The 12,494-nt window shown below is 41.5% G+C and overlaps 1 protein-coding gene across 1 annotated transcript in view; it reads right to left on the bottom strand.

Annotated features, from left to right (window-relative positions):
• Window positions 1-12,494, bottom strand: part of Ddr (discoidin domain-containing receptor 2) — a 141,183-nt gene that overhangs the window by 46,796 nt on the left and 81,893 nt on the right. Inside the window, exon 4 of the mRNA XM_089591811.1 lies at window positions 1,957-2,188. Coding sequence (XP_089447937.1) covers window positions 1,957-2,188 — 232 coding nt within the window. The remainder of the gene's footprint in view (window positions 1-1,956; window positions 2,189-12,494) is intronic.

The following is a 12,494-nucleotide window of genomic DNA, read 5'->3' as shown; positions in this document are numbered from 1 at the left end:
AAGATATGAAGCAACGAAAGTGATGGATGGGCAGTTGAAAGAATTTTTTTTTTAATAAGCGGTACACTTAAATGGACCTAAATATTTTATTTTGTTTTATTTTAATTAAGACATAAAAATTTTATGTATGAAATAATGTAAATGATAAAGGAACGGCTCTTACTATTTGAGTTATGATTCGACTACTAAAAATTGCTGTTTCAAGTATAGAATAAAGGCTAAAAGGGTATGTCTGACTGTACTCGGATATTATCTACTTAAAGAATTAAATAAAAATAAATGAGAGGGAGGAGCATTTAAAGGCTTCATATATTATTTGTGCAGTTAGAGGAATTATTTTTTCATGTATAAAGTCTGAATGTACCTGTAGTTTAATTTTTGGTGAAAAAAAAACTTTGTGAAACGTTAGTGGTTTCATACGTTAAAAAAAAAAATTAAAGAGGTACTTTAGTTGTTCTCAGTAAGTCTTGAGAATAGCAATATTCTGATGACATAAGGATCAAAGGATACAATGACATGTCTGACAAAATTTTAAATTTAATTTTCATTGAGGAATTATGATTTATATTAATATGAAATAATATTGATAAAATGAGTGTTTTTACTGTTTAAGCTAAAATGAAATATTTTCGTTTCAAGTATGGAATAGAGGCAGAATGGGCATGTCTGACTAAATACGGATATCATCTACTTGAAGCATAAAATAAAAAGAAAGGTAAGGACTTAGCAGCTGAGGGCTTTATATTGATTGTGCGATTAAAAAGATGACTTTTTTTATTGCCAAGGGTTAAATGTAACAACAATTCATTTTTTAACAATAAAAAAATTTTTTTTGACTATTACTCGTTTGACACAATAATAAACGAAAAAAAATAAGAAAAATTTCAATTATTTTCGTTAAGTTTTAACCATAAAAATAAAATTTATGTCCCATAAAAATAAAAGTTACAACGATATGTCTGACATAACACTGAACATACTACTAGAATCACTAAATAATAATAGCGATGTACATGCTACTGAGGACTATAAATTGTATATAAAATAAAAGAAATGGTTTTTTTCTAGTCGAAGGCTTAGACCACTGAAATTATTAACTGTTTGAGTACATAACAAAGATCCTTTTTTCTCTGACAGTAATAAACTATTATAGTTAATAATAAAGCAATACCGTAGACACGTTGTATCAAAGTTCTAATACTCCAAAGACCATCGCATGTAGGTAACTAGTTTCACGTCACAACGCATACATATACTCGTATGTCCTATTGAGTTATCGGGATTAATAGAGGTATGGCCATCAGCAGCGATCCTCATCAAATTATCAGGTGATTGACAGCATACGTAGCTCACGTGCATACGATCTGCCTGATACATCTTTGTCAAAGAAACAAAATCTATAATACAGTCGGGATCTTTTCTCGTCACCCGATACACGCTCGTTTTGCGAGGAACTGGTAGACATAACTGCGTAGTGGAACACAGAGTGTGGATTAACATGTTAAAGAGACGTTCATTAGCACGTCACGTCCTGTAATTGTGCGTAGTTGGCTCATTCGCCGCGTGTGTACGTGGGGACGTGCACGCAGTGTATCAGAGGGTGGACTCGACTCGATTTACTCGCTCGCAATCGATACGGTAATTTGGAATGATAATTCTAGGTGCGTGATGCCCTAACGCGCGTTGATAGAGTCCCCAAGTACTTTGATTACTTTCAATCACCGATAAACAGATTAAAAATCTCAGTTATCAAGGAACAGCCAAGTTTTTTAAAATTATTTAAACTCAGAGAAACGCAAGCATAAAGGAATTCAATTTAAAAAATCTGGCTAGTCGAGCCATCAGGATACAACACGTCGATTCCTTGGATATCGGTACGAGTAAGCACATCCTCAGAGGATACGGTATACGGTAAACTATATAATAGAAGAAGAAGAAGGAGGATTACAAACTCACGTCTACGCCTCGTCGGTCCTTCCATCTGCGCCACTCGGTAAACCCCGGCCGCCAATACTCGATGTAGTACTGTTCGGTGTACTCCAAGCCCTTGCCGTTGCCGAAGCGGCCCTGGGTGCGCGTCGAAGTCAGCACTCGCGGAGTTCGCAAGTTTATCTCCAGGTACTCTCGCACGCCCTCCTTGACTATGTTCTTCGGACACCAGGCACCTCCACCCGTGTCCTTTCGCAGCCTGTAACGAACCAGAGAAACGAGTCATCTTTTTGCGTGGCGTTATGAATTTTGAAAAAAACAAAACAAAAAAACACATATCTATGTAGTTGTAAGTATCTCTAAGAAAATATTAGTCTACTTCTATTCTGTCTAAAAACCAGAGGGGCATAAACATACACAAGAAACGGTAGCAACAGGAGAAAACAGAGCGCCTGGGCAATAGTAGCACGTGGTGATAACGATCGAGATCATTAGTGATGCTAATGGGCCTTTCGACCGATGAAGAGGCCAAGCCACGGTCCTGTCCAATCCCCATCCACTGTGCACCATATACCTCGAACTTTCCGCGTGACTTCGGCCTCCCTTCCAAGCTAAGACCACCACGTCCGTAAATTACCAGACGCGCCCGTGTGTATCGTGCAGGAGCCACTATGTACTGCTTCCACCTAAACCAACCCCGGTCTCGGGCCATAATTAGCTTTGACCGCGAGCCGCGAGACTTTTGCCGCTAATTTGTTGTCACTCCGCGCAGCCGCAAGAGAGAGAGAGAGAGAGAGGCAGTGTGCTCACAGTCTGCGGTTTGGGTGGAAGCGAGCGCATCTTGAAATGCACATTTTGGGAGGACGGGGACCCTTCTCCTCCGCGAAATTTCGTTTAATTATGCTCGGGTCGCGCGCGCGAGAGCCTAATTAGATTTCTTGTTTAGATTTCGCGAGTATTAGTAGTGCTCGCGGTGCAGCGCGTCTGTATAGGTATACCTCGGATTTTGCGCGTGAATACGCGAACTCGCGGTTATTCATTTGCTCGAAGAAAACGATGGCCCATAAAAGCCTTTGACGTGGTCAAAGTGTAACCTGTCCGGCCACTACTTGTCCCAATCACAGCGGACGAGCCAAATAGGGGCACGTGCGATGCAAATCCAAATGCGCAATCAAGGAATGTCGTGTTATGCCCGTCCTCTCTTTCTCCGGGATGGCGGTGTAGTCCGGGCCACGTGCCATTATTATTATTATTTACCGCGTATTTCGTCAGCAGCGGCATCAACGACGGTATGGGTAGGCGACTCTGACAACAATGCGACTATCACGAGAGATGGGCTAGAATGCCGATGGAGAGTGTATACGAGGGTCGACGAGATGGGCACCGGGAAGGGGGAGGGGGACTGAGGGAGACGTTAACAGCATTGCTGCCTAATTAACCACAGCAGCGGGTCCGGGATGATAGTACTCGCTGGCTGGCTGCTCCCCCATTGTTGGACGGGGCGCATGCGTCCGTGTCTTTGCGTGTGCGTCCTGTACCGGCTTTGTATACGTATGGTAGTATTATACCGCGCTTTTGTGTGTGTGTGTGAGACCGCTGAGGCTTATCGGCATGACCTACTGCGACTAATATAACGAGAATGAAATACTTGTGGATGGGCGTGTGTACGTGTCGGTGGAAATGACGGGGTGGATTGAGATTATCGGAGCTTGTGGTATTTCTTGAGGGTATTTTGAGACTTTTTATTGGGTGCTCGATCGGATTGCCAACTTTTTTTCGTGATTGGTGTGATTGATTATTCTTTTTTTTTTTACCAGCAAAAAAATTGTTATGAAACATTCTTAAATCAAAGCATTTCGTCTTGTACTATGTCTGAACGTGGGAGTAAATTTTGTTTTTCAAGTAGACTCGGTATCTTTATCGAAGTACGATAAATCATCTTTGCAAGCTCTGTTTCTCGGAAAAGATTAATGATACTGCCATCTGTACTTACCCACGAAATTCCGGACTTGGGGAGTTTATTCAAACAAATGACATATCAATAGCAAGGAAAATGGTATAACAACCGTTATAAATGAAAAGAAATGAGCGGAGAAGTCGTTTGGTAGTCTTTAAGTAAAATAAATTTATCAGGAATTTTTTTTTTTTTTTTTTTAATCAAAGAAACATTGTATTTAGAGTGAAAAATGTTGAATATTTCATTTTTATAATATTTTAATTACATGGGAATAAAATCTTGAGAGGTACATTTGTGGGGATTAAATTAATTGTAATACTCTAAGAAAGTTTGATAATACTTTTAAAAATATTGCAATGTATATTAGGATACGGTAATGCGAGTGATTTCATTACTACCATCTTTTTATTCTTGCAAAATTACATTTTCTTTATTTGATTTATTAGAGAAATAATTTAAATACTCTATACAGCCTTGCAAACATCAGATAGTATTTTAATTATTGTTAAAACTTTAATAATTTGTATAAATCATCGTAGAATTGAAAAATAAGTTGCCAAAATCTAAAAATCTTTGTTACTTTTATGTAATAAAATACTGTCCCTGATAAATGAAACGTATTGTTTGTATTTATCACTTTACAAAACTTGTTAAGGAGGTAACGTTCTCGACTCAAATAAGTATATTTGTACACAGAAATCTTTTTGGTCTCCAGAAGCTCCACCAGCTTGAATACTCTTTTTACCTGTGCTCCTTCAAGTAACAGCTATGAAAAGCTCGGTAGCCTTTCAAGCCAGAGCTGGGCCCCTCAATTATAAAATTCCTTTACTTATTAAGAGTCACAGTCAAAATACGTTTCGTGCTCGCCTTGATAAAAATTAAATTATTAAATTTCAATCCCCTCGCACGAAGAAAACAGCTCTTTTTATGAGATAAAACAAATTTACAAATAAATTCAAACAATATGTTTTGAAATCGGATTATTTATTTAATATACACAAAAATGGAAATAATTAGTGTCCAAATAAAAACATGTTCGAGACAGTCCTTATACTGTTAAATTAGCCAGAAGCAATATCGACACAATATCCAATTACGACCAGCGTTTTCGAGATGAAAAAAAAAAAACCAACTCAAAATACCAAAGAAAAAAAAGAAAACCAAGAGTAGTCGAGCTTACCTAAAAAATTCAGGCACGCCTTTGCCCCGTCAAAAGCTTAATCAACGTAACGCATTCACGATTCCTGGCTGAGAAAGCAAGAGAGGGAGGGAGGGCCGAAAAAGCAATTTGGTAGGACGGCAAAAATGAAACGAAAAGAAAGGGGCGATGGCCCATTGAACGCCGAGCGCGGTGGCAGGGGAAAAAGTCAGCCACGGATCGCGGCCGGAGAAAGGACCCTTTTTCTCCAGGAGGGCTCGGCCTCGCGGCCACCACGTATAGGTACGTCGCACGCCAGAATCGATTACTCGCTATGGTCGTGGCGCGCGGGAGGGGTGAAAGTGTTATTACTCCTTCCACCGCTTCTCATATTTAAAGAGAGCACTCGCTTGCAGCTGAGATGAAAGGGAGCCGAGTGGAGGCGGAAAAAAGGCGGACGGTAACTGGAAGGTGGACGAGGCGTGTCAAAGAGAAGCCGGCTGAAATGAAAAGCGAGAGCTGGAAGGAAAAGAGCAAAACAACGCGCTGGATGAAGAATCGAGCAGCGGTAGGTAGCCTGGCAGGTAAAAAACTGTGGGAACAGTCGCGAGACATGGGTGCCGGCTAGGGGTGGTAGGGGGTGGAAAGAGGCAATTTTGAGAAAAAACGCAAAGAACGCGGGTGCCAGAGTGTTCTTGATTTTTCGAGGTAGGGGAGGAAAATGCTTGCTCGCGTTGCTGGAATTTGAAGCAATTAGTAAGGAAAATAAGAGAAAAGAGCCGGGGAGTTGATGGTGTTTTTACGGTACCCGCACGGCTGGTTGCGCGAAAGAATGAGAATATCTCTTTTTTTCTTCCCTTTCCTTTTACCATCGTCTTTTTTATTTGTTTATTATTATTATTTTTTTTTTCTTTTCACGTTACATCCACTCAAAATTTCACAGCTGTTTGGTTAACTAAAAGCACTTCACCGTGTACATCAACGTAAAGTGGGAAAATTTTGGTAGCTTGAACAAACTTATAAAATTTCAACCACAAAATCAGATATTCAATACGTGCAGTTTAGCCCGAGCAAGTCGACCGGGACCAAGCAAAGCTCGGGATGTATACAGGATGAGGTAAAAAAGGAAGAAAAAATTGATATAGTTAGTGGAGGGTGGAAGCGAAGCTTGTCGCTGTTTGGCTGCTGCTTGCATTATCCGCGCAGAGCAGCACACATAGCTAAAGGGAGGGCGAGAGAGGGAGCCGTGCCTCGGTGCTAAAAGGCTAATTAAATTTTTCCATAATACTGCAATTTCGATGATAACGGCAGTTACGTGGCCTCGTTGGGAGAATCATGCAGCGGCTCACCTCCCCTTTCCACATCCCCTCTTCGCCATACCCACCTGGTACATGGAGCTCGGAAATAGGTTGCATTCCTCGGGTTTGACGCTAACTAATTTCGTTCGTAATTATGCCGGAACTATTGTAACATGACGTGCATTGCCATTGTTATATATGCACACCCCCTCGTCTAGACTCCATTAATTCTCTCTGTCTGTCTCTTTCGTTCAGGCTGCAAACATTATTATTCACGCGAAAAGCGTAAGAAGTGACTCGAGCAGTTATTTAATGGTCTTCTCTCTAAAACATTTTAATAGTAAAGCCAATCGATACGGATATTCCGATAACCAATTATCCGCAAGCAATTTGTTCCTTTTAATATTTCCTCGCCCATATTTATGTATGTCAGTATTGATAACTTTCACAAGTATGTTATTCCCTTCACCACTATCTCCGTTTGGAAGATATTGATCCTTACTCCAGTCCGATATCCTTTTATTTATGTGACCAGAGATACATTTAACAAGAGATGTATGTCAAAGGAAATCCATTTTTCAAGGGGGAAAAATACCAAAACCCACCTAAAGACAAACTTTATCTCGGAAAAGAAATTTTTTGAGTGGATACCTCATGCGGTAGTCAAATACTGAGTTACAGCTGTCTGTTATTATAAGCTAATTTTATTCCACTCGAAATGAAAGAAGGCGTGATGCCTGTGCTACCATGGAGGGCAAAGTCAAGCAGGTACTCCTATAGTTTTTGTACAAGTATAGCTTCTGAAATTCCCGAAAACTCTTGCCACGGCTCGGCTCGAATTTCAGCCAAAACACCCATCCAGTGTTCGACATCCTTTTATTTATTCTCACGGCATAAGTTCCGAAAGTAAGGGGGAGAAAAAAGACAGAGGCAGTGGAACTTTTGGACTGGTATTTCTTGAAAACAAATTATCGAGCAGTTCAAAAGCGCTAAACTTCGCTTTTACCCCGAGCTGCCGGCAAATTGGCTCCTCGAAACCAGAAACGCAAACAAGACCAAGTTCGAATAAGAATAGGAGGAGAGAATGAACGAGATATGGGTTGAGATGTTTGTGAAAGGCATCTGCCGACCGTTGGAGCGCCGATTGTGTCTGGCTCCCTGGACGAAGCTAGTTTGCGTGCAACGTTTGAACGTTTCTGGAGACCCCGGCAGGTACGCTCCGTTTATCTGTACTGATCCCCCCCGATTATGATTTTTCATGGGAAATTCCCAAAATGTATCCTTTTTCGTGTACAGCTGAGCCAAACTACGTACGGGACCTTGAATTTCTAATGAGAAATTCTTTGTGAGACATGAACCTTTTGGAAAGAGAATACCGGAATTCATCTTGAAGGGTAAGAACAAAAGAAAAGAGTATGCAACGAGAAGGTTGAAAACTAACTTGCCGTTGACATCCGCGTACAAAGAAGTATCGAAAGCCTTTATGTGCGCAACGAGGAAAGAGCATTTTCCTATAATTCTCTTTGGACAAGCAAAACTATTATTTTCTGGAGGCCCCAGAGGCAAGGTGGAGAAGGAAAAGGAGGGACGGGGGATGAGCGCGGAAAAAGGAAGGAAGTCTCACGAGTTCTCGGCTCGGCAATATTAAAAACGTCGACGACTCTCGCGCGGAGGAGAGCTTTTCCAGCGCAGCTCAAAGGGAATTGCGGTAAAGGCAAGCCGTTTCCTCGGTTCGCCTGTACTCTTCATTTTCCACTTTTCGCAAATTGGTTAGCAGCCACAAGAGAAGAATTGGTTTTTGCCTTCGATTGAACACGACCCGAGTCATCTGTCAGTTTTTTGGTTTCTTTTTTTATTTTTTATTTATTTTTTTTTTATTTTTTTTTTCGTTCGTTTATCAAAGAATCTCTGATGGCCTCTCATTAGTGAAGCGGAAAATTCACTGAGCTCCAAAACTTGACTATGTATATATTTTTGCGCTACTCCCCGAACGTATGGTAAAAGTAGCTCTTACCAATTTCGCTTACTTTATTTCTTATTTGCTCTCCAGCTCCCCGTACTTTTGAAAGGGAAAAAGAGCTTGCCGCAATCTCCGAACCATCTTTTATTCTTTCGCAAAAGGAGTAGTGCGTTTGTATAGCGATGGAAATAAACTCAACTTCTTTCCTTGTTGAAAGGGCATTTTCGAAAAGAGAGATCTTTAGAAAACAATTTATATTTGAGCTGGAATCCATTGCTCGGATTGGTAAAAAAAGTACGAAAAAAAAAAAAGAAATTTCTACAGTAAAGCTGTAAAAGTAGAAAATTAAATGATGGGACTCAAAAGAATCTGGGTTTCTGTTGCAAGATCTTATCGCTAGCTAAAAGGACTAAAAAAAAAAAATCGATTACATCTCGTTGAAACCCATCGATAGCCGCAAATTCCAAAAACCCATCAAATTGGAAGGTATAGACGCAGAGAGCTAAAAATTTTGCCAACAAGAAATTCAAGCTCTCAACAAACCGGTGGCCATTCCCGCTCTTGTGTATAATTTATCACCTCCATTCGGCATATACAGCATCCCGGTCATCCGTCCGGTATCTCCGATCGTCTCGCCTCGCACCCCCCGCACATACACCCGCTTGGTATCGCAGCTGCGATTCGGGCGTGGAGTGAAATCGACTGGCAACGTTCACACGCCTGGGTCGCGTGATACGCGCTTCGAGCGGCAGCAGCCGGCTCCTGCGGAAATCGATGGAATCGATTTTCGTTATCATCGGCCCTTGCATGTCCCCCACCTTTTTCTCTCACTCACCAAAACAGTCATAGCAATGGTTGTAAAAAAAAAATAAAGGGGGCATGGCTCTGTGGACGTGTCTGATTTTCGGAAAAAAACACAACAGTGTGTAGTGCATTCAATTATCGAGTAAGCGAATTTTGATGATTTAACTGCTTCAGCTGCGAATCGAGGCTTCCGTTGTTTTTGGTAAAAGTTTTTTTTTTTCTTACAGAACTAAAGGTGGGCGAGAATTCGATTTACGCTGGCCAACTTTAAGACATGTGTTACAAATCTCATGACTACGTGTGGTAAAACAATTTTTTTTTTCACATACTTACGTTTAGAAACTTATGAGTACGCACAAAAAATGGAGTATACGTTTACAATCAAAACATACATTGTTAAATGGCCAACCATACTTCAAAACAGCGAATAGACGAAAAATTCACATCAGCAAAAGGTATCTTGGGACAAAATAAATAATAAACAAACCTCCTCACTTGACATCCTTCTCTCGAAGTCAACCAAGTATGAGACTTATGTTTTCCGTTCTGTATAGCCGAATAAAAATAAAACATCAGTCGGCAAAAGGCACTCCGGAACTCTGACGTGGGAATCTCCCTTTCCCTCGAGCCAGAGGTGCTTCGCCCTGTATTTTTATCAAATTCTTATTTTTCACGAAGCGCCCGGACGTGAGCAGCAGAGTAGCACACCCCAAGTAAAAAGTCTCCCAAAACAAGGAGAAAAAAAGGTCGTAGGGACCAACAGCTTTTTTTACACGCAAAACGCCGGTACGTCGCGCAGCGACACGCACAGGTGGCGACCCACTTTTCACCCCCCGTGTGTGTACGCGACAATAATAATAGCAGCTACGAGGGGAAAACGTACCTCTGCCTGTGTGAGCTTATCTTTTTTTCTCTCTCTTGCTCCCGCGAGTTTTGCGCCTTTTTTTCACAGAATTTTTTTTTTTTTTTTTTTTTTTTTTCAGTGAGAGAAAGAAGAAGAGGTACGGGGCGCAGCTGCGTCCGCGAATAGTTTTACACAGATGCACAGCCAAAAAGTTGACGTCTGAAATTTTGATTTGTTTTGCCGGCCCACTCGTGGAGGGGTTAGGCAGTCGGAACGCCGCACACGATTAAATAATACTTTTTGAAGTACTCTTTTTGTTTTGCTGGAATAATTTGCGAGGGATGAGAAATCGCGGTGGAGGAACAAATAATTTTGCCGGGGATCAAGTTTAAACTTTGGTTCGTGGGTATTTCCGGGAATTCTGGGCCGGATTTCGCGGTGGGGGAAAATTTTGAAGTATCCAACGATGAACTTTGAAAAAAACTTCAAGTATGGGGAATCCAAAGCATCCGCTTTTGAAATCGCGGGGAAACGGAAAACAATGCGAGCCACATGTTGGAAAACACAAACACGAGGCGGAAGCTACAAATCCCCGCCCCTCAAAACAAACCAACTCGGACGACGGACATCCCTTCGACATTAACATTCAAGCCTCCGTTGAACCGAACGACATACCAGGAGGCAAAAACACAAATAATGCAAGCGCTAAAAAGTCCTTTAGAATACGTACCTTTATCGCACGAAACAGTACAATGGCACGCAGACAGAGCCCGAAGCAAAACATATTAATTTCAGAGCAGTAAAACAACAATGCCTATACTTACCCGTGCTTTCCAGCCACTTCCCCATGGAGGTGGAAAAACTCAAAAACATACAGACTGAAAGCCTATACCTGCCCATGCGTGGTTGTTGTGTGTAGGTGTATATTAACGCGCACTAAAGAAATGAGGATAAGAGAAGGAGAGAGAAAGAAACGAGCGGGGAGTAATGCCTCTTCCAATTTATGTGCCATTTTTATGCACGACCCCCATGTAAAAAAGAGTGGGGGTCGGAGTTATGTGCCGGAGTGCGATAACGCGCGCCTACGTATTGTGTACTGACATAGAGTCGCGGTGTCGTTGTACAAAGCACACGAGGAGGACGAGTAGGTAGAGGAGGATGTGCGCACCGTCTCGCTTTCTCGTCAGAAAGAGTGTACGTATGCGTCTCGTAAATTGAGCTCGAACTCTGGGTCTCCCTTTCTCATCTTTTTCCTCGTTTTCTGAAGAAGCGAGTTGGCATAATGCGAGTTTTGTTATCAAAAGAGTTCCAGAAGTGGCACCAGCACTTTTCTCTTCCACTTTCTTACAAATGTCGTCTGCGCCATATATCCCCGTACTACCTGAGCTCGGCTAAGTCTCGCTTGAAACTGTCGCGCGCGCCTATCTGCGCGCCAAGCGTCCATAGAGATGATGCACTTTGGATTCGCTTTACAGTCTGTGTTTTATGGGCTCTACTCGTTTTTCAACTCACGGCCTCCGGTAATCTTCATAGAGAAATTACGTCGTTCTCAACAAATATGCTCGAGTGTTCAATACTTTACGCTGCTGCTGTCATTCTCTGGGATGTAACACTTGGTATGAAAGTTACTCTTTTTATTTTAGGCTTATTGTGGTTTGAAAGAAATTATTGAGTACTATTGTCAATGTGAGTATGAAACGTCTCAATTACTGAAATTAATCTCTATCTTTGTGTTGGTTTAATAAATAATTCATAACAACGCTGTTAAAATAAGTAATGTTGGTAAGAAAAGAGATACAGTAGTTTTACTGTACACGAATTTATCTATTATTCAAGGAAAATTATATTTTGAATGAGTAAAAAAAAACATCAGCTGAATCCACGCCAAGTGTTGCTTTGGAACGAATAAATTATTTAACCGAGCTACAAATAGATATTTATGCTGCAAGAAGCATATCACCGCAAAATCTAGAACAATATCCCACCACTGGAATTCATCATTCACCAACCAGCAGATATAACATGGGTATAAAAAAAGAGGCGTCACTTGACGGGGAGTGAAAAAAAGTGGAGTAGCATGAGGAAGACAGCTGACCAACAGTGGCTCTTGACCAGTCCGATAAAAGTGTCCTCAAGAATTTATATATATATATACACTACTATCGGTTTGGAGAGAAAGAGGAAGAGATAGGGAAGGCAGACATGATGAATCCTCGATGTCGTCCAGGCGTGTCGCGTTATTTGCGTGGAGACGAGCCACCTCCCTCCCCTACCATTTTGGCTCATAAATCAAGCGCGTTGACGTTGGGATGCACCAGGATGCACGCATGTACGCCACCATGTACCACGTTTAAATGAGCGTAGCAGTTCAGTCGCGACGTTTCGCGTGAAAAAAGCGTATTAGCGCCAAACAGGGAGATTGATCGAGAGCGACAGGGACGCAATGCGCTGGAGGTTTCTATTACTCTGGTTGTTACTTTTTAGCAAGAGAAAGAGATCGATAAAGTCATGCTGAAGATAGGGCGAGTGGAATACGTTGGTGGCTATCCGCAGAAATTGGTCCA

Source organism: Copidosoma floridanum, unplaced genomic scaffold (assembly GCF_036245765.1).
Source record: "Copidosoma floridanum isolate Cflo_tuat_1 unplaced genomic scaffold, Cflo_Japanese_pri ptg000014l, whole genome shotgun sequence".
Lineage (NCBI taxonomy): Eukaryota > Metazoa > Arthropoda > Insecta > Hymenoptera > Encyrtidae > Copidosoma > Copidosoma floridanum.
The sequence above is the reverse complement of the archived record's forward strand: the minus strand, read 5'-3'. Positions and strand labels throughout refer to the sequence as shown.